Raw genomic sequence first — 27,918 nt, 5'->3', positions numbered from 1 at the left:
AGCTCTATTCCAGAATACAGCAGCGATTCATTTAATGTGATTGTGCCGTCATTAACAGCTAGCGTGCAACGAGCCAAATTAAGTACGAAGGTCACATCACCATAGCCGAAGGCCCCACTTCCATTTGTTTATTTAAAACATTTATCTCTCTTATCTCTACAGGATCAACAAAGCCAAAATGTCCTTGAGATAAGGCAGCTTGTTGTGGAGAAGGGGGCAGGAAGGGCTCAGTTCTTTCCTTTCCAGCTGCTTCTCCCCTGAAAAGCTTTTTTCTCAGCAGCTCCCCACCCCGAGGACGTTCTGGTCCCATGCACCCAAGGGAAATACAAATGTGAAGCACTGGAGGGGGTGGGGTAAAGCACCCGTCAACCTGTCCTCTGTTGCAAAGTGTCCTCCCAGAGGGTGCTTTGCAGTGGAAAGGGTCACATCTAATCGTGGATACCTGTGGCTTCAGTATAATATGCCCTTCAGGTCTCGGTTAAGGCTTTACCTTGCCAGCAGCGAACATGGGGAAATTGTGGAACGCTGATGCCATGCAAGGACACCGGATTCTGTTGCACTAAACAGCAGCTGCGCTGCATGGCCGATCTATGGTTTTCGTATCATGACATAGGCTGCTTTCACACATTTTTTGGATAATGCATTCTCAGTTCCACTCTAGCAATCTTTTGCAGACAGATTTTTCTGTGTGAAACTGGAAACTCTAACTGCAGATGACTGCTACAGTGCATTGAGAGGGCATTATCCAATGCAGCTTTAAGCCTTTGTGCAGTTCGGAGTTAAGGGAATTCTGCATAAAAAGCCCTAAAACTGATTTAAAAACAAATATAGTCTCCATTGCAGCCTGAGAACAAGACAAAACTAGTCTTCTCCAAACATGGGGCAGCTTCCTGCCACGGAGACACAGCTAAGTTACTAAAAGAATAATAACAACAACAACATTCGATTTATATACCGCCCTTCAGGACTATTATCCCCACAACAAAACACCCTGTGAGGTGGGTGGGGCTGAGAGAGCTCCAGAGAGCTGTGACTAGTCCAAGGTCACCCAGCTGGCTTCAAGTGGAGGAGTGGGGAATCCAACCTGGCTCTCCAGATTAGAGTCCCACACTCTTAACCAGTACACCAAACTGGCTCACCAAACTGGTACAAGTTATTTCCTGGTGGTTCTTTTGGAGGGGGAGGGGTTTCTATTCTGTTTTAGCCAGCCCTGGACAGATCTTTACTCTCTAGAAAGACAGAAGACAGATGCCACTACTGAAGTATTATGCCCCAGTCCACTTATTATAAACTTCATGTCACAGAGAACTGGTGTACTCCTCTCTTGCACCAGGCACGAGACTCCCAATTACACGGATGCCTGGTTCATGCAATTCTTTCCACTTTAAAGGGGGGGGGGAAATCAAGATTGGCAATCATGGCAGAATGTCCTGCTCATTCAAGACAACACCTGCGCTGCAGAAAGAAGAGAACACCATGGAGTGACTTCAGTAATGCAGGAAATATGCCCGGATCTGAAGGTCATTGTTTACTTATTTATTTCATTTATACGCCTCCACTTTCTTCCCAACAGGAATTCAGGGCAGATTATACTGTTCTCCTCTCTTCCATTTTATCCTCACAACCACCACCCTGTAAGGTAGGGTTAGGCTGAGAGACTACGTGCAAGTGTCTTCCATGGAAGAGCGGAGATTCGAACCTGGGCCTCCCAGATCCTGGTCTGACACCTTAACCACTAAACCAGGCTGGCCTTCACTGCCCTCCTTCCCTGAGGAATCATAGCAAACAGAATCATAGAATTATAGAGTTGGAAGGGGCCGTACAGACCATCTAGTCCAACCCCCTGCCCAGTGCAGGATGAGCCTAAAGCATCCCTGACAAATATTCATCCAGCCTCTTCTTGAAAACTGCCAGTGAAGGGGAGCTCACCACCTCCCTAGGCAGCTGATTCCACTTTTGAACTACTCTGACCGTGAAAAAGTTTTTCCTAATATCCAGCCGGTACCTTTGTGCATGTAATTTAAGCCCGTTGCTTTGGGTCCTACCCTCTGCTGCCAACAGGAACAGCTCCTTGCCCTCCTCCAAATGACAGCCTTTCAAACATTTAATACTGCCGGATGCTTTCAGAAGAGGTTGGGAATATTTCAGTACTCATTTTCACTGTGCAAAAGACCGGAGCAGCCAAGCAGAAGATACTAAACCACAGCTTATCTGCAGAGCCAGGAATCCCATTCACTTACAGTGAGCTGGTTTTGCAGCTGCCTGACTTGCTGTTGCAGCAGTTCCAGCTGCTGGCTTTGCCTTTTGGGAGTACCAGTCGAATAGGAAAGCTGGGAGAGGCTGTTCAACGCTTCCTTTAATTTAGAAACTTCCTTAGACATATCATTTATCTGGTGAGAGAGAAAGGGGGGGGAAAGATGATGATGCATTTTTTAAAAGTGCAAGGAAGAATCCCCCCGTCGTTCCATCTAGCAGTAGGGGCTTCTTAATTAGAGAGTTCTCGCAGGGAAGAGCCATGGCTCAACAGAAGAACGCCTGCTTAGCAAGCAGAAGGTCCCTCAATCCCCGGCAACTGCAGTTAAAATAGTGTCAGGTAGCAGGTTGGAAAGATCTTTCTCCGCTTTGGAGCACAGAAACCGCTGCCCATCAGTGCCACTACTGTGAGATGGACCAGTGGTCTAATTCAATATGTATAGCATTGCATATTAATTTGTACCTGTCCGTGGTACACACAAAATCCAAAACAGAAATACAACATGAAAACAGTAAAGAGTCCAGTAGCACCTTTAAGACTAACCAGCTTTGTTGTAGCATAAGCTTTCGAGAACCACAGCTCTCTTCATCAGATGCAAGAGCTGGGAAGCCTATTAACTTGCATGTGACTAAGAGAGCGGCGGTTCTTGAAAGCTTATGCTACAATAAAGTTGGTTAGTCTTAAAGGTGCTACTGGACTGTTTACTATTTTGCTACTACAAACTAACATGGCTAACTCCTCTGGAACATTAAAACAGCAAGATTTGAGTCCAGTGCCCCCACAGAGAACAACAAGATTCCCTGGGTATAAGCTTTCGACAGTTAAAGGGCACTTCTTCAGATACAGGGCATGTATCCCCTGTATCTGAAAAAGGGAGCTGTGATTCTCGAAAGTGTACACCCTGGAAAACTTGTGGTCTCTAAGGAACCACTGGACTCAAATCCTGTTGTTCTACGGCAGGCCAACATGGCTACCCACCTGAAACTATAACATTAAAAAATTGCAGTTTTTAAAAGTTAAATTGCACAAACTTTGTAACACTCTTCAGTTAAATCTGGCAGGGCCTACAGTAGTCAGATGAAACTGCTCAGAATTTGCAGGGGTGATGGAGAGAGATCTCACTTTCAGTCCATCAAATTAGCCGTCCCTGGTTTTAGGGAATCCCACCCACCAACCTTTTTATCTTTATCCTCTTCTATTTTGGAAGAAGTCTCTGAAGCCCTTTTCATTTCAAGTAGGTCTTCTTGGGCTTGATGGTACTGATTCAGCAGTCCTTTGATTTCTTGTTCCTTAGTTTCAAGGAGAGCGCGGAGGCTCTCTTTCTCCCCCTTCACTTGCGCAATTTCTTTCCTTAACTGGGAGAGATCCGCAGACAAGTTCTCTCTCTCGTTGGTCAAGTCCTTCAGTTTAGATGATAAGTTGTTGACTTCACCTTCCGTCGAAGTCCGTAGCTCTTCATACAGGACTCTGGGCACCATGGCTTCGCAAACTGCCGCCTCTTCTTCTAACAGCTCTCTCTGCAGACGCTGCACCTCGCCCTCCTTTTGAAGCAGCAGTTCTCTGAGTCTGCTTATTTCTTCTCCCATTTCCTTCACTGAGGTCCTGAGAGCAGTGACCACCTGGAGATGTTCAGTGATGGAGACCGAGTTCTTCTTCTGGGCCTCAACCAGATTTTGGAGTTGAGTTGCTTCGCTTAATGCCTTGGCATACTGAGCCTTCATTTCCAACAACGCACCCTCTGCTTGCTCTCTCTGCAAGACTGTGGCCTCCATCATTTTTTCATGTTCCTCCAAAGGTATGGATCCCGAGTTAGCATCCTCTGGAACGCTCCTCTTTCTGAAGTCTTCAAGTTCTGCCTGGGCTTCTTTGTACAGCAGAGAAAGCTCGTCAACTTGACTCTTGAGTTCGTTGATCAAGCTATTCTTTGCTTCTCTCATCTCCTCAACTTCCTCATGGCATCCTGATTCCATCTGACTTTTCAGCTTGTCTTGGAGCCTTTTGATTTCCTCCTGCCCCTCCCTGTATCTTTCAATTAGCAATGCTTTCTCTTGGTTGATATTCTCAATAACCAAGCAGTAGGAGTTTTTCATCTCCTCGCACTGTTCCGCTGACATGGAGCCAGCCATGCTGTTCTCACTCTCTTCCAGCTTTGCTTCCAGCTCCCTCACTCTTGACCTAAGTCTCTCACCATCTTCTAGAGTCTTCCTCAACTCTTCCTTCAGGAGTTCCACCTCCTCACATGTCGCTCTGAGCTCCTGCAGATCAGCCTCTTTGCTTTCCGAAGCAACCAGCCCCAGTTTCATTTGCCTCTGAACGTTCAGAACCTCCTTCATAGCCTCTTCGTACTTGCTTTGGGTCTCTTTCAGTTTCTGATTGAGGTCTGAACCATTCTCAGAGATCTCTGAACTGTTTAATATGTGGCTTCCTTCCGGTTCTCCAGAATGAAGCTGTTTCTCTAAGTGCCGCCTTTTTGCTTCTGAGCTGTCCAGTTTCTTCTGCACTTCTTTTAAGTCATCTTCTAGCTGTTTAATTTTTACTTCATTGTTGCTTGCTTGCTCCTGCCCTCCACTCGGGGAAGAGCAACTTATCTCCTGAGCTACCGATGAACTCTCACTTAGCCGGTCTGTTGAATGATCAAAGTCTGTTTGGGTGGAATGAAAAGAATCCAGCGTGGTATCCATATCTCCTACTCTGACTGCTTTCACCTGTATGAACAGCAAGGGCATTAATTAAACAACGCTATTCAAAGAGGATAAAGAATTTTCAAATACTCAAGAAAAGCAATGAGGACGAGAAACTCCATGTTTCTCAAATGTCTGCCTGTTAAGCAACTTTTAAGAACATAGAGATATAAGATTTGCCTTTTTGGAGCAGACCCAAGATCCCTTGTAAGTCCAGCAACTGGCATCCAACAAGTGGCAGCCAGATGCCCCTGGAAAGCTCACAAGCTATGCCTGCTGGAAAGAGCCATCTGTTGTTTGTCTCCTACCACTAGCAATTAAAATACTACAGCACAGAGGTTCTAATTTCCATACGCACAGTTAATAGCCATTCATCTTAAAGTATAGTATGAACTGGAAACGTGCAAGGTAGTGTCTAGAGAGTATGAGGGAAACCAAGTTAAAATCCTGTTCACCTGCAAAGATTATTTGGCTCTTGCTATCTTTCATTCTAACTTATCTTACAAAGTTATAAAAAGTATAGCGACCACAGATACCGCTATGGACTTCTTGGAGTAATAGAACAATAAAAATTATTCATGGAAATATGATTTGTAAATTTAACACAACTATAACAATGATCATCTCTACATCTTGCAGTGAGCTATACAAGTCAATTAAGTGTTTCGTGGAGGGGGGGGATTCTTCATTTTGTTTGTCCAGCACTTTTTTTCTTCCCAAGATTGCCCTAATGACTGGGCAATGTCCACATGAACAAATGTTAACATCTGTAGGAATTAAGTGTGGAATAAAACACCTCGTTTCTGCATATCCCGTAGAGGACACAACTCCCCATAATTGATACCACAGTGAAGAACATGCCGTGGTGATGTTTCCAATCAGTTAACCCAGTAAAATTATGACTGGCACTTCCAGTATTGAAGCCGAATGCAGGAATTCTGGATTGTGAACAGCGGCAGGCCTAGAGGGCTTGAACCATAAAGACGAAAGGCAGAGTGACTCCCTCCACCTTGTCGACGGAGGCCTTATTATCCAAACACAGCTGTTTAAAAGTTGGCACTGGAGTGCCATGCCACTGTAAGCCTCTTTTTAAAGCTCTGCAGATATCCAAGGCTCTCCACTGCTCTGAGTTTTAGAGAGGAACCTCTTTCTCAGAGATAATAATAATAACATTCGATTTATATACCGCCCTTCAGGACAACTTAATGCCCACTCAGAGCGGTTTACAAAGTGTTATTATTACCCCACAACAATCACCCTGTGAGGTGGGTGGGGCTAAGAGAGCTCAAGAGAACTGTGACTCGCCCAAGGTCACCCAGCTGGCTTTGTGGAGGAGTGGGGAATCAAACCCGGCTCTCCAGATTAGAGTCCCGTGCTCTTAACCACTACACCAAACTGGCTCTCAAGAGATGCCTTTTGCTGTAGGAATGCCCACAAAAAAGTAGTTTAGGAGCAAGAATTATATATTTAATATACCAAAGACATTTCGAAATGCACTTAAAAGCCAAATGGGGAGCTACCCACTTTATGAACTAACTTGCTGAACCTAAAACAAGTTTTATTAAAATAGAATTACCCCCATCCTCAAAACAGAGAATTTCAAATACAGTAAAAGGTTTGTTATTCAGCATTTGATTATCCAGAACACGCAGTTAACCAGCATCCTCCACAGGAGAAGCTCCTCCCCCCTCAGCCACCATTTTATTTACTTTATGTAATTTATATCCTGTCTTTCCAATGGGGACCAAAGCAGCCATCATCACTCTCTCTCCTCCATTTTATCCTCACCACAACCCTTTGAAGTAGGTTAGGCTGAGGGTTATGTGACTGGCCCAAGGTAATCCAGCAAACTTCCATGGCACAGTGGGGATTTGAACCAGGAGTGTCTCAGATCCTAGTCGAACACTCTAACCACTACACCACACTTCTATATCTCTGGGAGGTTTCTGACAGCCCGTGTTGTCAACTGGTGCCTTCTTTCCCCCTGGTCTGCCTTGAGCAGTTGGGAGCCATCCCTGACAGAGGGTTCAAGGCCAGCTGACCTACTCCTCTGCCTGCTGTGAAGGATGGCTACATGGTTTGTGTGGGAAGGAGAAGCGTCCTGTTGCCATAGTGTTCCCAGTGGGGCAGGGTTTGGTTGCTGCAGATTCCTCTGGGTGGGGTGCGGGGGCAGAACAATAAGCCTGAGTATCCAGCACATTTGATTAACTGTTAGCCCCCACTGCTCATGTGTGCCCGATAAACAGAGCCTGATAATTGAAGACAAGGACATTTCAAATGCTAGCATACGAACAGGTCACTTTTTAGGCTAAAGCTCTATATTTCTGTAACCTTTGGGCTTTTCTTTTGTGCCCCTTTGTTTTGTGTTGAGGCCAGTACTAAGACATACCTACCTGCAACTTTTCTTGCAACTCCTTATTATGCAAAGTCAGAGAAGCGATTTTTGCTTGTAGCTGTAAGAGCAGTTCTTGCTGGTCTGCATCCAAACTCATGTCCAATAAACTATCAGCACCTGTACAAATCAGAGAGAAGGGAAGGGAAAGGAGAAGGAACAGGATTGTTTGAGTCAGTGAGATGGAATGGTTAGGCTGTGACGGGGCTTGGTCCAAGTCCTTGCTCAGCCTCTTGCTTTGAGTCCAACTTCTCTCACAGTTGTTGCGAGGATAAAATGGGGAGGGGAGAACCAATGTACATTGCCATGAACTGCTTAGAATAAGAGCAGGATAAAAAAACATTATCAATAAAACTGACTTGTAGAATAGAATCTGCTGTTATGTTCAGCATAACCTCCTCAGGGGCAACTGACCTTTAAAACTCTTGGTGGACAACTGGTAAGCCAGGGGAATGTTGAACCAAGGGGGCCTTGCAGGGCCACAGGCTCCACTTAGCTTGGACCCGCACACACCAACCATGTCAGAAGGGCAAGCCTGCACCCACTGCCATGTTACTGCATCCCAAGTCCAAGCAGACCCTGCAAGACTACCAGCAACAAAAGGACCAATTGCCCTGGCTTGCCTCCGGGCTATTTTAATCCACCCCTGGATGTACGGAAATTAAGCACATTCCAAAGCAAGAAAGAAAAAGAATATTGGGATAGGCTCTTTTGATGAACAAACAGGTGACTTTAAGGCAGTAAGACTTTACTCAGTGGCTCGAGAGCTACCTGCGGCTCTTCTGATCACTGCTCCCCAATGGGAAATCCACACCATGTTCCAAGAAAGTGCACAAGCCGTCTGGGAGGGCTTGTGGTTGGCAAGCGGTTATCACTTTGAAACACCTGCAGGACCGAATGATGGGCATCGCTGCAAGTTTCCCTGAGCTATGAACTTCGTGCCAGGGATGGGATTATAAGGCCCACCTTCTTCGATGCCTCTTCCCTGCAGCCTCTACACTCTCAACCCAGCACCTGGCAGCTGCTGGGAAGAGAGAAAGCCAGCTGTAGAGAAGAGAGTGTGTGGCAGCCGCTCGGCAAGAGAGCAAGACGGCCACAATGGAAGTTATGTGTTTTTATTTCCTTTTCTCCACAGCCAGTTGGCTTCCTTCCCGACACCTTGGCCATCTCGTTCCCTCACCTGAGCGACTGTGCCTCTTGCTGCAGAGAAAACGAGAAGGCAAAGAGGAAAGAAAGCCCTTTCGTTCACTCCATACGCAAGGGCTGGCTATGGCTCAACTGGGGTTGGGGGAGACATGCACAGAAGTACTCTGGTAATTAAAAAGATTATAATAATATATTTAATGGCTGTTGTGGGTTTTCCGGGCTGTATTGCCGTGGTCTTGGCATTGTAGTTCCTGACGTTTCGCCAGCAGCTGTGGCTGGCATCTTCAGAGGTGTAGCAGAGGTCTTTTGGTGCTACACCTCTGAGGATGCCAGCCACAGCTGCTGGCGAAACGTCAGGAACTACAATGCCAAGACCATGGCAATACAGCCCGGAAAACCCACAACAACCATCGTTCTCCGGCCGTGAAAGCCTTCGACAATACAATATATTTAATACTAATAGTTCTTTCTTATATTATTGCATGTAAGAGTTAGGTGGGGGGTGGCACACCGTAGTCACATGGCTCTTTAGGTTCAGGGCTACAAAGAGAGTACCACTGCTTTAGGTATACATTATAACTAAGATGCGTTACCAGTTTTTGCTGAGCGATTCTGAATTTTGCCCCTGGCTGTGTATGGTGGAGATCAAAGAATCCTCTAAGCCTTTCTGCACTGCCATAGCCACCACCACCACCACCTTTCCAGGTACTTCTTGCACCTGATCCAGCGGAAGGCTGTTGATAAAAGTGCGCGCTGCCAAATGGTACTGAAGGTTCAGCCTTTAGCGATCAGCTGATGAAGGGAGGTGAACGGGAAGGGTACGCCTCTTTCCTACTCCTTACCTGTAGTGGTAACACTAGTGCCATTCTTGCTATCCCCATGAATCGTACTGTTCTCTTCTTGCTGAAATATAAATGCACAATTAGAAAAGTATGAAATTAGGCAGATCGTGGGAGGAAGGGGCAGGAAGGGATCAGCCTGTGTTCAGCTCTCATGGCCCTTCCTTATGTGTACAAAGTCAGAAAGGGTTTTTCCACCAGGACAGACTGGCCAGGGATCCTGGAGGGTTGGGGTTTTTTTTTGCCTTCCTCTGGGCGTTGAGCAGAGGTCATTGGGAGAATGAGGTGCGGGCAGCTGTAGATTTCCTGCATTGTGCATTAAACTAGCTGACCCCTGGAGTCTCTTCCTGTTCTATGTTTCTATGATAAAAGACACAGATTTCTACTGAACTTCATAAATAAGGGGGACATTTGCAAGCCAGGATGTCTCCTTTGGAGGAATGATTGATAAAATCCAGTTGTCATCCAAGTCTAGATTATTGTAGTTTTGTAACTGAGTTAAAAGGCTGATTAAATCTTTCAGCTTTCTATGCAGGTGCCTTCTTGGGATACTAGAAGATGTGTTGGGTAAGTTGCGCTAGAGGGATCCGAAAGTGAGCAAAATCCTTTTCCACGGGAAAAGCTGCCTCCAACTGTCCATTTCATTCCCTACAGTGAAATGTCAGCCCAGAACCAAAATAGCCTCAAAAAAGAAAGGTCTCCTTAACTCACAGCCTCACCAATTAAAACCGGGCCTCACTGGCTATAATTGGCCCCCAACTGCTTGATCAACCTGAGCTTAAGTTGGTAATAATCAATGACAAATTTTCAGACTTTTAAAAAACTTGTCTACATAATAATTGCTGCTGCTTCTTTGATGTCTGAACTTGTTTGAAGAATATGTAACCGTACTTGTTTCATAATTATTGCCTTTTCTTTTCTGAAGGAGATGAAAGGGTTTTTTTTTTAATTCTGATAAAAAGTCCACATATACAATATTCAGATCTGCAGTTCTAATTTTTATGGAACAGCTGAGTCTTAACATTTCAAAGATCTGCCTCTAAATAGTTTTAAAATGGAAAAAAAATCACATGGGGTTATACTGTACGGAAATTAGATTTTTTTGTGAGAATATCTTTGAACTTTTTTATTTAAAAGGTAGTGTAGTTTTCTGATTTGGGGTGTGTGTGTGTGTGTGTGTGTGTGTGTGCCATGCCCCTCTTCAAAGAGCCTCAAGGCTTCACGTGGGGAGAGATGATTCCCTATCACAACACTGTAAACCCACTAAATAACTACCTTATTTGTCATCAAAAATGAGACTGAAAAAAGCATACCTTGGACCTCTGTTCAGCAAAAAACGGCTGGCCTTTCCCGGGTACTGGGGTGGAAGTTGCAGAATGCGGAGAAGACAGGTCATTGAGCTGGAAAAGAGAGATGAATTTTAGGGATATGGACTGACTTTTGGTAGCAGAAGCTATCGTTCCGCATTAGTGCAAAAAAGCAAGTCTAGTCAGCCACCTTTAGCCGGCAGCAGTCAGACAGTCCAAAGAAACGGCCGTCCAACAAATGCCTCAGTTTAACCTTGTGGTTAAGATACTGTTTCTTCTCATGGACAATATTGTGCATTTGGGAGTGGGAATTTTAAGCTGCTCATTGACAGACAAGGTTGTCAACATCTGACCAAAGGGGTACTTTTACTAGCTCTTGACTCTAAACTTCAGATGCTGCCATGCTCCCAACAGCCTTCAAGCTGTGTGGAGGTTCCAACAGGCCACCCAATTTTGATCTTTACGAGAATACGTTCAGGATGCATGATGTGAGACACACACATAAAAAGGCCTGCAGAGAGCAGATTTAACCAGATCTGTTCTTGGCAGGACATGCCTTCACCCCTCCCCATCTATACGTAGCCCTGTGTTCGAGATGGACTTGAGCTTTACCTGGATCGGGCTGACGGGAGGCGGTGGTGGGGCTTTGCGTTTTTTTGGAGTTCCGCTTCTTTCTGAACTTAATCTAGAGGCTTGATCGAGCTAGAAGTTTCACAGGCCAGAAAATGGAGGTCTTGTTAGTTTGGTTAGTAAGCTCTGTGTTAAAGAGTTATTCCTAAGGGTGGGAAGGCTACAACTCACTCCCCCCTCCCTGCTAAACCATTCATGCCTCATCTCAGCCACAGAGCTGCTGCACAGAGACATCACATATGTTAAAAACCATGAGCTCATCCTGCCCCCATTCAAAATACATGCCGCAGCACATTAGATTTAGTGAATAAAAGCGCAGTTTTCCTCTTTAGCAGAGTTCTCAAATGCATGGCTAGTCGCAGCCCCAAGCAGTTTGTTAATCTTTGTGTGCAATGCCAAAACTTTTCCAGGACAACCAAAAAGGCACTTTCCCCATTCCTCTCTACTCACAAAGAGGTTGCTCACATTCTAGGATGTTTAGAGTCTCTTCACTATTACCTCCCACAGCTTATATCTTGCAAAATGTGTATGAAAGGACAGCCCACGATTGTTCAACCTCCGCATCACCCACCTTCCTTCTCCTCTGCAGCTTACTATCCTGAACTTCAACTGATTTCTATCACTTAAAATCTCCCAAACTGAGGAACGCTTGACATAACAGAGGGATGATTCACAAGTTTCAAAGAGATGAGTCACAATTTTTACGTCCAATGGGCTGCTAACATCAAGTTTCTCAATACGATAATCTGCACACATCTTGTGAGTTTTTTAAAAAAAATCTGGACCACTAAGGAAACTGCTTCACTTTCCACGTGACCTTACTTTTGCCAAGCAAGTCCCCAAGAGCAATAAAACTTGATCAAGTATTCCAGATGGCACAGTGGCTTGTATCATACCGCTCTGCTCAGCCAAGTGTGAAGCCTTCCTCTGTTGGAAGAGAGGGAGGCTTCCAACTTGGCTAAGCAGAACACAAGTGTCAATTAGTCTTGCAAGGGAAGGGACTACTCAAACACTGCACTCTCTTGCTTGCTACAACAGCCTGAGGTCTTGCAGAAACTCATGTCTTGTTTCCACACAAAAGGGATCTGCTTTGCATGCAGAAGACCGCGGGTTCAATCCCCAGCACCCAATTAAAAGGATCAAGTAGCAGCGGATGGGACAGACTTCTATCCGAGAGCTGGAGAGCCACTGCCAATCAGAATAGACAACGCTGACCTTGATCAAGCAAGTGTCTCACTCAGGATAAGCCAGCTTCATGTAGGTTCAGTCCGAAGACTGAAATGAACAATTTTACCCCTCGATTTGCACACACTAGGAATGCGCATTCACATCCCCAGGAGCTCACAGAAGAGTTTTCAGGACTCAAATTGATTGTTAAATAGCAAAGAGTCCAGTAGCACCCTTAAGACTAACCAACTTTATTGTAGCATAAGCTTTCGAGAGCCACAGCTCTCTTTGTCAGATGCATGTTCAGATGCGACAAATTAATTGTCGCAAACTATTTTTGTGCGAAGGCAGGCAAGCACAGTGCATTTGAAACATTGTATCTATGGGGGGAGGAATCCACTGGACTCTCAAATATGATTCCACCGTTGGGACAATTGTGCACACGTCACTGGAACAACCTGGATCCTTAAGCGGGTGGATGTCCGATACTGTTGAAGGCACATTTAAAAAGCCACTGGTGGATCTAGGCTTGTGTGCTCGAATATATCCTGTCCAAAAATATACCCGAAAATACCATAATCAGGATCCAGATCAGTATCTGGGATTCTCAGATATACCTTTATTCTGATCCTGATTATTCCTGGAAATATTCGGGAATATCTGGGAATAACCAACATGGGTATTTTAAAGGTCAAACAGCTTTGTCTGGGTTTTTTTCTTCTTTTTGCAGGTGTCCAGGGCAAAAAGAGGGAGGTTTTCAGCAAACGGCATCGCACATTAGGGGGAGCGGTTCTGGTTCTCTCTCAAAATAGTTTGCCTTGATTATGTTGTGTGTTGTCGTGCTGTAATGTAGTTGGCTTGGCTTGTGCTGGTTCTTGTTTTCGGAGAGTTTGGAGTAGGGGAGGTTAAAGGAAGGGAAGGGAACCTTTGTTTCCAGTTTGGTTCTCTTTAAAACTGTTTTTCCTTTGGTTTGGGTTTGTCCTGTTTCAGTTTTCAAAAAGCTTGTGTAGGTCTGTTGTCTCTGGTTGTTTTTGAATTTTAAATTAACTGCTTTGCACTATTGTCTTTAAAGAGTTAGTACAAGAAGTGTGTTTGGGGCTGGGGGTTTCATATTGCCACTTTGCTATTTCTAGAAGTTTTCTTTTGGCACTGTTCTGGTTTTATGGCATTTATGGTTTGGGGGAGGAGTTTACTGGAGTTTTCCAGTTTTAAAAAATTGCCAGGCTGGTTCTGCTGAGATTGTCTGGCTTGGCTATGATTCTGTTGGGCTTTTTTGGTTCTGTTTGCATTGGGAGGCTTTTGGCCAGAGGTTGCTCTTGTGTGTACGACTGTTGGCTTCTTTGTCCTGGAGAAAGCATGGGATTTACCCCCATAGTCAACAATGGAGAATAGCTTGAGCTCTTTACCCCCATAGTCAACAATGGAGAATAGCTTGAGCTCTTTACCCCCACAGTCAACAATGGAGAATAGCTTGAGCTCTTTACCCCCATAGTCAACAATGGAGAATAGCTTGAGCTCTTTACCCCCATAGTCAACAATGGAGAATAGCTTGAGCTCTTTACCCCCATAGTCAACAATGGAGAATAGCTTGAGCTCTTTACCCCCATAGTCAACAATGGAGAATAGCTTGAGCTCTTTACCCCCATAGTCAACAATGGAGAATAGCTTGAGCTCTTTACCCCCACAGTCAACAATGGAGAATAGCTTGAGCTCCTTGAGCTGTTCCACCAGGCGTATGGTTGACGCTGGGCAGGGCCCCCCCACCGGTCGAATAGAGGGGATCATCCCTCCCTATCAGGAAACAGCTACCACCCGACCCTTTCGTGATATTTTTAGGGACTGTTGGATGATGGGATTATATGAATTGTTTCTCTGCTGCTGCTTTTTGTACTCTGTATTTTAGGTTTTAAATTATATATTATTGTCTATTGGTTTTAAAGTTGAAATGTTAAAAGTTTTTTTATAATGTATACGTTGTAATCTGCCCTGAGCCCGCTGATGCAGGCAGGGCGGAATATAAATCGAATATAAATAAAATAAATTGTGCAGGGGCCCACAGAATTGGACCCCTTGACCTAATCCACTTAAAATCTGGTGGGTCTTTAGTGGACAGGCAGCAGTAGCTCCACTGCAATGTTGATGCCACTTTAATTGTTTAAAAAGCCACTCCAATCCCCCAAAAAGATCCCCCTGATTAATTTCAGAATTCCGCCCCCCCCCCACACAGACACATCTAAATCTCAAACTGGTATGAGAGGACCTGAATATCGGGCATACTGATATACATGGTCTTCCTAATACCAGAATCCAAAAAAATCCTGATTTTTTTCGAGTGCTCATCTTGAGATGGATCCGCCTCATCTGGAAGGCTGAAAACCAGATGCACATACCACCAATCTTGGGCTTTAACTGCAGAGTATCTACAACCAGAATGGTCTTTTCAACACCAGGGTTTAAAATGGGGGAAGAGATCCATCCTCCATCACACTCCTGACACAGTTAACAATTTATAGGAGACCATGGAAGAATTTAATAAAGCTGTAAATGCTTCTTAAGACTCTGGCATGAACTAAGGCAAATGTCTATAATGATAAACAAGTGCTTGGAAATTATTTTTTTTCCCCAACACATAAAAATAAATTATGATTAAACTATGAAGTATTTATGGTGGTGTTTTTTTTTACCTGCTTTGGCTTTGTTGGTGACTTGGCATCTGCAGAAGAGAAAAAAAACCACTGCATTTTATATTATATTAACGACACGAGCCACCGTCTCCGTGCCTGAGATTCACACCCTTGAGACTTAGGATTATTTGGAAGCAAGCCTCAATGAATTTAACAGAATTTTGATTCAAGCAAGCACTGGGAAGTATAGCCTTAGAGAGCACTAGGGTCACACAACCCAACCGCCGGTTCCTATTTTTGGTTCTTGCTGCTAATTTCACAGGCACCAGAAGATTTAGATTGGAAGAAATTTACAGAACAAGCAATCCCACTGAAATGGTTTAGCTACACAGAGACTGCACCATGTTCTCAACTCAACCTCAACACAGTTCTGCTCTGAGTGGAAGGAGACAGATTTAGAGAGGAAAGCGGGATGGCTCAGTAGTAAGTCTCTTCTGACAATTCTTAGGGACACACGGCAGATTTTAAGAAAGATGATCTCAGACATACCAGCATCTTGTACAATCTTTGACTGAAGCAGGCTCCGGATTCCTGTTTTTTCAGAGACTTTGGCGTAATGGAGAGCATTGTGTCCAAGTGCATCCACTAAGTTCACGTCTGCCCCTTTTCTGACCAGGATTTCCACAAGGCTGAGGTTGCCGCCTTCGCATGCCAGCATCAGACTAGTTCTAGAAAGGAGGAAAAGAGACACCGTGCTTATCAAAAAATAGTTTGCTAATGACTAGCGTGGCATTCAAAACCATCCCTGAAGGCTGTTGATACAGGGCTGATTTGTCTTCATGCAGGACTGGTGGCAGAGAGTGCCCTCAAGTCATAGTTGACTTACGGCAACCCCTGGTGGGGTTTTCATGGCAAAAGATTAACAGAAGTGGTACGCCATTGCCTGCCTCGGCAACCCTGGTCTTCGCTGGAGGTCTCCCATCCAATTACTAACCAAGGCCGGCCCTGCTTAGCTTCTGTGTTCTGATGAGATCAGGCTCACCTGGGCTATCCAGGTCAGGGCTCATGCAGGACTAGTGCCTCCACAATCAATCAACAGCAGAAGATATACTAAACCACAGTCACATCTGCCAACTAAAGCATTTCTCACCCTCTCTTCTGCCAGTGTGAAAGAGGCAGCTTTGACAATAAATGACATTTCGATGACTCATTTCTACCGTATGAACCAAGGAGCCTATACGGAGTCAGATCGTTAGCATATCTATCGTAGAGTGATACTTATTTTGATTGGCAGTGACTCTCTAGAATCAAACACAGAGAAACACTTTCTACCCATGACCTTTTACTTGGAGATGACATGTACTGGATCAGGACTTTCTGCATGCAACGGATGTGCTCTAAAATTGAGCCACAGACTCTCACAGTACAAAAGGGAGATCGCTGCAATGCTAGGTATGAACAGAGTCAAGCAAACCCAGCGCTACCTGCCTGGGACTATGTTGATTGATCTAAGCATGCTGTGAAGATTCTCTGGTGCTTATTAAATGCTTAAGATTCAAGGCTTATGAAGACTGGAGAGGACTATTCTTGGGCAATAGCAGCCAGAACAGTGTCAGACTAGGATTTGAGAGACTGGATTCAAACCCCTAGTCTGCAATAAGGCTTCTGGTTGGCCTTGGTCCAGTCACTCTCAGTCTAATTGACCTCAAAGGGTTACTGCGAGGATAAAATGGAACAGGAGGAGAATGCGTAACATCCTGAGCTCCTTGGAGAAAGGGCAAGGAAAACATACTAAAATAAATAAAAATAAGTAACAGCCACAACAACGAAGTCTGGGAAGAGCTGAAGCATGTGGTGGGTATCCGAGCTGTGAGATGCAGGAATCTCAGTGTGATCACAGCTCTCTTGCGTACCATTAGTCATAAAAACAGCCATGCTTCACAGGGCCTACAGATATCTCGCTAGCATACAGAACATTCCTTTATAGTTTGATGTGTTTCTATTCCCCTGCCTCTCATTGGCCACGTGCAGATGAGCTTACTATGGCATAGAGGCTATCTGTTGTGGAGAAATGCGCTTTGCCCATCAAAAGCACATCCCATGCCCAGGGCCAACCAGAGGTCCACATTTGTGTGAAGTGCACAGCATGTCGGCCCAAATAATGTGGTCCCAGAATTTACATAAGTCAATAGAAGTATAGTTCAGGCCAACACACAAAAGACTCTATGCAAACACTGCATGCATGTGCAGTCTTCAGCAGGCCTCCATGACAGGGGGAGTGGGCAAGACCTTGTTAAGACCACAGGTAGTCTCTTCCCACACAGAAGCCTTTCTGAAGATTTTTTTTTTTAAAAAATGTAACTTTTCAGGAGCTTGTATTAATACAGCTTGGCATTATGTAAAACACCGCTCTCTGCCTCTGGAAGGAAGAAGTGTAACAAGTGCTTGCAAGATCGCAAAGTATGAAGATATCAAAAATGCATGAGTTGGACAAGCTTATTAAATTCTTCCTTGGATAAATTTAGCCAGCACCTCACCCACGTCCAATTTTTACGGAAAATGGTGGCATTTCTTAGATTATATAGATAGGACAGAAGCAAATCCCCCAAATCATCTATACCAAAAAATTTTGGATAGTTAGTTCCATAAGCAAATTTACTTCAAAAGAAAACTATATATTACTTCTAACTGTAAAGATTAAAAACCACTGTATTTTGTTACTGAAACTTTCTTGTTATTCTACAACATTACATTTTATATTCACTATTTAATATTTAATGTTTATTGTTGTTTACTATTATGTTATTGAATAAAAAATTATTAAAAAAAATTCTTCCTTGGATGGTACAAGTACTATAAGCCCTCTTCTCTGAAAATCACCAAGAAAATAGCACATATTATTTCATGCGTAGCTGTTTGTACAACCCTCAAGTTAATAAATATAGCCAAGAAAAATAATTTTAATTAAATGTATGCCACAGTGGTCCTAGCCCAGCATATATAACCAAAGAAGAACAAGAGCTGTACGTGTCTAAAAGAATGCAAATAGAACTCTTCCTGGCAAAATGAATTACATTCAACACAAGCAACAGCTGCACAATTTGTCCTGAGCTGTGTTTAGTCTTTCAGAACCTGGCCTGCAGAATTTTAATTTTTCTAGTGAAACAAACCCATAAACCCGGTTACACCGAAAACGTTTTAGAATTCTGAAAAAGAAGTTAGGGCAGTTGTACCTTCCATTTTTGTCTCTGGAATTGATGTCCGCTCCATGTTCCAGAAGGTATTTGCATACTTCAACATGACCATTTTGTACTGCAAATAGCAAAGGTATATCCCCATCCTAGGAAGGGGAAATAAAAGTATTCAATTGAACTCAAACTTTTAGGTGCAGGAGATGTTTGCTGCAACTCGGGGAATGTAACCCTTCTCTAGCAATAGCTTCTCCAGAACGATGCCAGTTCCACAGCAAACCTTGGACTCCCTGCACAAAAGCACATGCTGGTCCACAGTCCCTTCCCCATATGCAAACTCCTATACTGGATACACAAAGTCTACTGTCCAGAGTAGGGTTGCCAGGTCCAGGTTGGGAAATTCCTGGAGATTTTGGGGGTGGAGTCTGGAGAGGGCAGGGTTTGAGGAGGGGTAGGGCTCTTTTAGCTCTTGAGGGTCCTCAGTGGGGTGTAATTCCATAGAGTTCACCCTTCAGAGCAGCCATTTTCCCCAGGGGAACTCGTCTCTGTTGCCTGGAGATGAGTTGTAATTCCAGGAGATCTCCAGCTACCACCTGGAAGCTGGCAACCCTAGTCCAGAGAAATACCAGATCACATCTAGCCACCCTGTAATACAATAAAGCCATATGCATTATTTGTCAGTACACTAGGTGCCATTGATCTATGAATCGTGCCACATGCCTATAATACGTCATGCTCTTAATTTAGCTTGGATTAGAATTTACAATTTTAAAAGCTTCACAACACATAACTCTTGATCAGGGACACAAATTCTGTAAACTGAGGGTCATTCGACTCAGTCTATGCATATCAAACAAGGGTTTACTAGGGTGTGCAGTCTGGGTCCGGGATCCCGAGAGAGAGCAGCGCGAGACTGGTGGGGTGGGGAGGAGGCAACAGGCAGAGTGGATTGCCACCACACTCTGCCTCTCCCCTCTGCCAAAGCTCCAAAGCAGCTCCTTCAAGCTGCCATCGCCAGCAGCCTTTTAAGCTCCACGGCTCAACAAGCCTCATTCCTCTTTGCTTCCGTAAAGGGATTCTCTGATTTGACAACAATAAGCTTGCAACAGCGTTAGGGTAAACCAGAAAATCCCAAGAAGAAGGTGGAGGGGAGCGGTGGCTTTTAAAAAGCTTTGAAATGTTTCCTTCATAGGAGACAATGGAAAGTGGCTGGGGACAGCTTGTTCAGGGGGCCACAGAATTGGCTCCTGGGACCCATTCCTCATGAAATTGGGGGGATAGTGGACAGTCAGATCCCCTGAAAATTCAGTGGAGATTGCTTAAAAAATGACCCCCACCAGCTCCCTGGATATTATTCCCCACAGGAAATGTAATAGCTACAGCATCCAATAAATGTGAACACTGCAAGAACTTACAATGGGCTTGCTCTCCCCATAGGGAATAATGGCCAGTTAAATCCGGGATTCTCTAACCAGGATCAGAGAATCTGACCTGGATTTAAGAGATCCTGGGTTTATTTTTTTTATCCTTGAAACCTGGTTTTTTGCTGCACAACCCCAGGGTTTACAAAGACATCCCTTTCAAATGTTGTGTGTTTTAACTGTGAGCAGCAGAAAAAAAAGAAGGAACTTGTAAAAAAAAAAACACCTACTTATTTTAAGTGAAGGTCAATTATAACTATTGTAACAGTGTTGGGAGTGGGGGGGTTGGAGAGAAGAAGTTATCCCAGAGAAAATAGTTACATACCACATCTTTGACATTAATTGGACACTTGTGTTCACATAAGAGTTGAGCAATTTGAAGGCAGCCACATGCAGCTTTAAGGGAAAAAAAGAGGATTGAAAATTAGAAGATGATTCTGTAATATCTTCTGTGAGCAATTAACCCTTAACAGTCCTGCAGCTGTGTGTGTGCAGCACTTCCAGGTTTTTTAAAGTGTGCAATCGGTCACAGCTGCATATAACATTTCCTCCCTCCCTCCCACCCAATTTTGGCAACTGATAGAGATGGAATTGATGGAATACTTCTTAGTGAACAACTATAGGTCCATGTTGGTGGGCATCCATGTTGGTCAAACCAAAACTCCCAAACACAACAATGCTTTTTTTTAAAAAAAAAAAAAAACCAAAATATCACAAAAAAGTCTTTGGTTGGAGCCATTCCTCACTGGTAAAGCAGCTACTTTGCATTCAAAAGGTTCCAGGTTCAAACTCCAGCATTTCCAGTTAGAAAGATCAGATGTGTGATGTGAAACAGGTCCTAGAGTGCAGCTGCCAGTTACAGCAGGCAATACTGACCTTGATAGTCCAATGGATAGTCCAATGGTCTGGCAAATGTGAGAGCCCACTCACTATTTTGTGATATTTGTATATAATAATAATAATAATAATAATAATAATAATAATAATAATAATAATAATAATAGATTTATATACTGCCCTTCAGGACAACTTAATGCCCACTCAGAACGGTTTACAAAGTAAACAACAACACAACTAAGGAGATACTGTGATTAGAATAATGGGTGTGGCTCCCAACCAACTGCCAGGCGGTAAGTTTGGTCCTCCATCCCATATGAACAATTCTGTGGTAAAGGCCTGTGGAAGAATGGTGATCAGGAGGTCTCTGCAACCATGTACATGTTATTTGGGAATTTCACAGTGAAGCTGTCCTTCTCAAAATCACCTCAAGCCTCTATATTTTCATCTGTCTACTTTTCTGACAGAAAGTTCAAAGGGCAACTTCTCACAGGACAACCAGATGTGACAAATACTAATTTCAGCCCTTCACAACTACTGCCTTGCAATTCTAGACCAAAGGTCCACTTTGTCTTCCATTCAGTCTCCAACGATCAGCCAGATACTTGTTGGGATCTCAAAAGGGCAAGAAGAAGGAAGCTATCTTCTGCTTGCTCCAATAATCTGATAAAGCATGAAAATATAAATGCATGGTATGTGCCTGAACCAAGTAAAAAGGCTGTATATATGTTGCAAGCTCCATGACAGGACAGGCGTATGGTATGAAATGATATAAGCATCCATAGAGCATTTTACTGTATTCAAAATGTTTTAACAATAGCAACTGGGGTAGCAGAAAGAAATTACCTGCATAGTGTAAAGCTGTTTTCCCAGAACTATCTGTGCTGTCCGGTGGACATTTACCCTGTGGGGAAGATAAAAAGACCACTTAGCAAAAATAATAATAATAATTAGATACAGAACCATTCAGAATTGGTTGCCATTATTGAAGAACTACTTCTGTGGGGTATCAACAGACATTTTAGTCCTCTAAATCGCAGGCTGGCCACCCAGAGTTTTCTAGATGCCTGAGATGAGACTAAAACACGTTCTTCCCCCAAGATGCATCTCCTTTTGCAACCCTGATGTTCAAGGCCAGGATGGTTTGCTCATGTCCTATCAAAGTTCAAGTACATATCATAAAATAGGGGTATGAGCATTCCATTAAGCATGAAAAGAATAATGGAACCATACTTTGGAACGATAAAAGTTAGATGATTCATAACTTAATCCATAAGAAATTAGGCTCACAGGCAAATTAATGAGAGAAATTCAAGTACACGTGCATGTATACCGGAAGATTCCTCATTTAAAACATGCAGCCAAATGCCATTGCGTATCAGAGAACAGCTATTTTTAGCGAGCATATTTTTAAATGCTTTCTACAAGAAACAGAGAATTTAGTTTGGCAACTGCTGCTCTTGTTAGAGGTTAGCTTCACACCAAACCAATCCCCCTTCAGATGTTATGGATTATTAAGTTAAAAGTTTAAGAAAGTACATGAAGGACTGCACAGTTTAAAGGATATTCTCATTTTCCTGTCCACAAAGAAGTCACTAAATATTAAGGACTAGCAACAGAGCCCGTTGTGTGGAAAAATACAACCGTCTCCAGAAAACTAGTTTAGTGGGGCCTTTATAGGTACTAACCTATAAAGCCCTATGCAGACTGAGACCTGCCTATCTTCGGGACCGCCTCTCCCCATACGTGCCTGAGACGATGCTTTGATCAGGAGAAGAACAGCTATTAATGGTCCCTGGACCCAGGGAGGACCGCCTAGCATCAACGTGAGCCAGGGCCTTCTCGGTCCTGGCTCCAACCTGGTGGAACGCTCTGTCTAATGAGACCAGGGCCCAGAAGGATTTGTTATCCTTCCGTCAGGCCTGTAAGATGGAGCTGTTCCACCAGGGCCCCCACCAGCCGAATTGAATAGGACGGGGCCCTCCCTATCAGAGCACCCACCCCAAACAATCTTCTTCTTAATGTATCTTCACTGACGGTTTGGGTGTTAGCCTGAGTCAAACTATTGTTATGCTGCTTACGTTTTAAATATTTATACTGTATTCATTGTGATTTTAAATGATGGAATGTAAAATTTTAAAGTCTATGAATGTATTCTGCCCTGAGCCTGCTGGTGCAGGGAGGATGGAATAGAATTTGAAAATAAATAAAATAGAATAAGTAAATAAAATGCCGCTGTTCCAGGCCTTCCTGCTGCCTCTGTGGCCGCTGTGGGGTCTTGGGAGGGCTGCACTGCCACGCCAGGACTCCCCACTGCCTCTGCGTCTGCTGCAGAGCCTTGGGAGGGCCCCTCAGAGGTCTGTCATAGGCAGCAGTGAGGTCCAGCATGACAGTGCGACCCTCCCAAGGCCCCACAGTGGCTGCACTGCCACGACAGCTTCCTCAGGGCCTCCAGAGGGCCATGCCACCACACCAGGCCTTCCAGTGGCAGCAGCGGCCTCCTCGGGGCCTCTGAAGCAAGCCATGTTGCCAGCGGCTCTTTTTATCCCTGTAGAGGGACCTGTGAGTGCGCCTGCACGGGGATAAAAAGTAAGTCATTGCCAATACGGCTTGCCTTTTATATAGTAGAATTCAACTGCAGAGTTGAGGGGAAACAAGGAGCCTCATTAAAAGGAGAACTTAAAAGAAGGCTAACAAACGTCAGAAGAGCGGAAATGCTAGAAAGGGAAAGTATACTTCACCTGAAGGAGTCTCTTGACGCAGTCAGAATGACTGTTCTTGGTTGCAAGGTGTAAAGCGCTGTGCCCTAAATAAATAAGAGGCAATTTCAGATACTGTTTGAATTATGAAAGGTACTATGTAAGCAGAAATGACACTTAGTATAATCACTATAGAGTGCTCCAAGATAAAATGGGCACTTCCAGAGTTGAAGATCGCTTTGTTCATTGGGAAGTGTACTAAACTGTAAAGAGAGTCCAAATACTTCCCTCTGCCAAAAGAAAAAAGAAAAAAAGCAGAGGTCTGGACCATTGGACTATGTGCGATATTTGTTTTGGATTTTGCTTATGTTCAGGCTTAACTCAAACTTTAGCTATTTTGTGGCACTCGGGTTAGCAGTGCAATCCTAAACAGAGTTACTCCAGTCTAAGCTCATTGATTTCAATGGGCTTAGAATGGAGTAACTTTGCTTAGGACTGCACAGCAGGATTTGACAGTAGAAAAATTGCATGCAAGTTTTCAGTAGGTAGTTTTATACACTGGTTTCAGACACTGACATCACCATGTACATTTTGACTACCTGTGAATCCAACACAGCTCTGTTGTAAAAAACAGGCTTTGCACACAAAAATTCCCAGGTTCAGACCCTGCCGTATTCATAGCCTGAGATACTAAAGATACTTCTAATCAGAACAATCACTGGGTAAACCAGAATACTTATCCAACTTGAAATAAGCTTCATATGGTTGCAAATAAGCTAGGCAAAAACAAAGTCGCGTCAACTGTGAAAAAGATCAAGAAGAACCGAAAAGGGGGGGGGGGAGATAATCTGAGTACCTGCTCCATCCTGTGCTGTTAGATCCACACCATGAGTCATCATAATCCGAAGGCATTCTCCATGCCCTTTCGTGGCAGCCAAGTGGAAACTGAAAGAGAGAAATGGACTCTTCAGGTATATTGGCAGGTGCATATTTCCAGTTCCACAGGAATGATTGCATTACGCCTCCTCCCATACTGTCCAGCCTGCCAGTTAAGATCTGCCTCCCATGCCCTGCTCTATGTGCCCTGCCTGCAAAAGTAAGGAGGGTGGAGGTTAAAGACAGGGTATTTTCAGTGGTGGCACCTTGTCTTTGAAATGCTCTCCCCCTTGAGGTTCATCTGGCACCCACCTTACTCTGTTTTAGAAAAAAGGTCAACACGTTTCTTTGTGCTCAGGTTTTAAACGAAGGTGTTTTATAGCTACTTCCAAGCCTGAGGCGCTGTTTCACGGATATTGTCAGGGTGCTCAATGGTTATTGCATACTGTTTCTACGCCTGTGGCTTTTCACTGGCTTGTTTTTATTACCGATCATTTATATTGTCATTTTTATGGTTTCATGATACTGTTTTTACTTGTTAGCCGCCTTCAAGCAAGTCTCTAGTGAGGCAGCGTACAAATTCCCAAAATAAATTAGGAAGTTATTGCTGTAAGAAATTATAGTCTTGGCTAAAATGTAAGGTTTAAACATAAACCACAACAGCAAGCATCTCTACAGCGTATTGAGCATTCAAAGCATTTCACAGACCATCTTAGTAGTACAATTTTGCACAAGGGATCAGAAGTGAGCTTCATATTGAAGGGGAAGGGGCTGAACAGAGTTGAAAACTTATCTTGGCCACCAAGTAAGATTGTGCTAGGGGGCAGATTACAGTATTGTCAGATGCAGAATTAGGTGCACATGAAAGCAGCATTTTACAGAAATATAGAAAGTACATGAATAGAAAACTGGATCTACGCTGCAGAGGAAGAAAGCAAGTACTCCAAAGGAGACTTTTACAGGCTAAAAGGAATAAAAAGCAATTCTCTATAGCATCTTCTGATTTAAAAATAGGCAAGTATACTTATCAGGGATCCAAACAAAGAAACTATAATTTACACTCTATACATATGGTGAAAACAGTATCCCTGCATCAAGTTTCTCCCTTTCCCTATAATATGCAGAATCACTTTCTTGTGTCCAGACATCACCAGGCTTTGTATGTCTTCATCTCTCCCCTCCCCTCCATTATTGACAGGGAAACAAAGTGATGACATGAGATGCTGTGAAAAGTGGTCCAAAGTGTTACGGGAGGGACTTGACAGGGGTATCGGTTTTCAGTGGAAGCCCCACATTTAAAACAATGTGCAATTACACCTGAATGTTAATATCAGGTAGATAGGCCATGTGGGTCTGCGGTAGAACAGCAGGATTTGAGTCCAGCGGCACCTTCGTCGAGCTGCATTATACCTTTGCACCTTTACATCCGGACATCCTCCTTTGCTACCCTCCTCCCATCTAATCAAGCTGCATTGTATACTGCATCCCGATGCCCTACATTGCAACACCCACTTTCTGGCTGGGATAAGAAAAGCTCAGGGAACGCTACTCCTCCTTGTATCTGAAGAAGGGAGCTCTCGTTCTCGAAAGCTCATGCTCTGAAAATCTTGTTGGTTGCTAAAGTGCCGCGGGATTCAAAACATCCTGAGTGTCGGCTTTGCCCCCAACAGCTTTGTGAAATCGAATACTTCCAAATATTGGTCTGGATCCTGAACATTTACCACCATAGCAAGGAATATAACAACATAAAAGTGTTTTAAATAGACCTAGGTTTTTAAAAGGCAAGATAATGCATTAGAACTCATTGAAAGAATGTGCTTTTGGATGACAAATATATTTATATACAGCTAAGAACTAACACTTGTTTACCAAGGCACCAGTGAACCAAATTTATAAATATTTTGTTTCCAAGAAATGTTTTCTAAACCCTTCAATGTGGTTCGGCATGGAATACACCATACCGTACAGAATGATCTAGCTCTTAACTCTGGAGATAGCGTGATGTAAACATTAAAACAAAATTAAATCCATTAACTCAAAAGATGTTTACAGAGAAAAAGAACAAGATACTTCAGAGGTACAAACATATGGGCTACACTTCTGGGGAGTTTGTACTTCCAACAGTATTTGCAATAATTAAAACACTTCCAGAGCAACAACTTGGCTCAGATGGCAGCATTAAACTTTATGGCTAATCTTTCTGTTTGCATAAGAAACTGTGCCAAGCGTAACACACTTCAGTGTAATGATTTAATTTTCATTTAGAGACAGAAAAAACCAGTGAAATTACACAAAGCACACAGAATATCCTTCACCACCAATATCTAGGGGGACGTGGCATCTGTCAGCAATATATCACTGGAGGAGGGGGACACAGATGTCTCCATTAGCAGAGCACAGAGTTGACCCACCTTTGATTGGCTTGAGGTGCAACAAATTAATTCTTTGTATTTATAGGATTCTACAAGACAGAATTGTTACCGGAAGTGGTCTCCTTGCAATAAATAATTTTGGGGGGAATTAGCAAGCAAGGAGGATGGCTATGCAAGAGGCCGGTAACCACCTGTGTCTATGAAGTCCCCTCCCCAAATTAGCAAATGAGGCTGGTTCTTAACAACAGACAATAACTTTTATTAAAGAACAAGGCGTCATGCACATACACACAAAATTGCTAGGGAAAATAATTACACACACGCACAGAGTCCCAGGAAGCTTAGCTGGAAATTGGGGAGAAAGAGAGAGAGAGCAAGTATATCTACCTATCCTGAAAAGTAGTCCAGTCCGCGGTGAAGAGAGAGAGAGAGAAGCTTCGAATGTCCAGTGTTCTCGGCCAAGAGAACAAGAGGCTCAGAGCAAACCTCAAGGGAACAGCGCTTGTGGATCCGGAAACGTGTTCGATTTGAATGGGGCCAGAGCTCTACCTTTATAGGTAAAATGTGTCCTAAGGTGGAAGAGCCTACATAGCCATTAGAACAAAGGCTCCAACGGTTAGTTCCTGGATTAGACAAAAGGTACCTTGATCGGTAGTGGCCGGGGTGTGTAAAAGCAAATGCAAAACGTGTTCTAGTGCTGCACAAAAGGGACTGTTAATTAGTGAATTCCACTGGAGCTAGGTTGATGGATTTTAGGTGGGGACTGTACTTTTTTCAGGAACATCTGTCTATACTTATGAATGTCATTTGGTTAGCTCCTCAATCAAGGACAGGAGATCTCATCACAGAAGGAGGGAAAGGAATGTGTTAAGTGGGGATGACTCTGTGAGGCCTTTGTTGCACTGGGCACCTGTGGGCCCAATCGCTTCTCAATCACTCCAAATTCCTGTGCAGCATTCCATGCGTGCCGTATGCTCCTGGGCAGGATTTAGCAACTGCTAGAGGCTCTCTGGTGGCCACACAGCAGCCATTTTAACTCCAGAGGCCTGAATATTTTTAGTATCTCAAGCAGCCATATATATAAAACTGCTATTAAAATGGCAGAGGCCGGGCCGACTGCTTACAGAATGAGTACCTCTATTGCTCTAGGAATTACTGTGCAGAATGCTGTGTCCAATGCTGTGCACCTATTGGACAGTACTTGTGACATCAGCCATGCTGTGTGTGTGTGTTGAGTTACAAACAAAATTTAAAGGTTCCTGGTTCTTAGATATAACCAAGATTGTGCTGATTTTTTTTTTAAAGTAGTATTTTAAGAGGATATGGTACTTGGTGTTGAAAAGCAAGTATAATAGTATTATCAACACAGGTGAACTTGGTGAGGCTATTTAGTCTATACATTAACCATTCTGTTTCTGTCCTTGTGGAGGAAGATACTTTAAAAAAAAAAAAGCACACACATATCCTTAACCAAAGGGATAT

At 43.7% G+C, this 27,918-nt stretch overlaps 1 protein-coding gene across 3 annotated transcripts in view; it reads right to left on the bottom strand.

Annotated features, from left to right (window-relative positions):
- The window catches only part of RAI14 (retinoic acid induced 14), a 115,040-nt gene that overhangs the window by 3,424 nt on the left and 83,698 nt on the right, over positions 1 to 27,918 (bottom strand). For 2 of the 3 annotated variants that reach the window (XM_054986553.1, XM_054986555.1), the window contains 13 exons: positions 24,045 to 24,133; positions 23,231 to 23,295; positions 21,336 to 21,393; positions 19,978 to 20,048; positions 18,274 to 18,380; positions 15,590 to 15,768; positions 15,101 to 15,129; positions 11,232 to 11,321; positions 10,626 to 10,712; positions 9,316 to 9,376; positions 7,329 to 7,447; positions 3,430 to 4,959; positions 2,241 to 2,390 (listed from right to left, as the gene is read on the bottom strand). In XM_054986553.1, coding sequence (XP_054842528.1) covers positions 2,241 to 2,390; positions 3,430 to 4,959; positions 7,329 to 7,447; positions 9,316 to 9,376; positions 10,626 to 10,712; positions 11,232 to 11,321; positions 15,101 to 15,129; positions 15,590 to 15,768; positions 18,274 to 18,380; positions 19,978 to 20,048; positions 21,336 to 21,393; positions 23,231 to 23,295; positions 24,045 to 24,133 — 2,635 coding nt within the window. The remainder of the gene's footprint in view (positions 1 to 2,240; positions 2,391 to 3,429; positions 4,960 to 7,328; positions 7,448 to 9,315; positions 9,377 to 10,625; positions 10,713 to 11,231; positions 11,322 to 15,100; positions 15,130 to 15,589; positions 15,769 to 18,273; positions 18,381 to 19,977; positions 20,049 to 21,335; positions 21,394 to 23,230; positions 23,296 to 24,044; positions 24,134 to 27,918) is intronic. The other variant, XM_054986554.1, reaches the window with a different exon arrangement.

Source organism: Eublepharis macularius, chromosome 8, assembly GCF_028583425.1.
Source record: "Eublepharis macularius isolate TG4126 chromosome 8, MPM_Emac_v1.0, whole genome shotgun sequence".
In the NCBI taxonomy this organism is placed as follows: domain Eukaryota; kingdom Metazoa; phylum Chordata; class Lepidosauria; order Squamata; family Eublepharidae; genus Eublepharis; species Eublepharis macularius.
The sequence above is the reverse complement of the archived record's forward strand: the minus strand, read 5'-3'. Positions and strand labels throughout refer to the sequence as shown.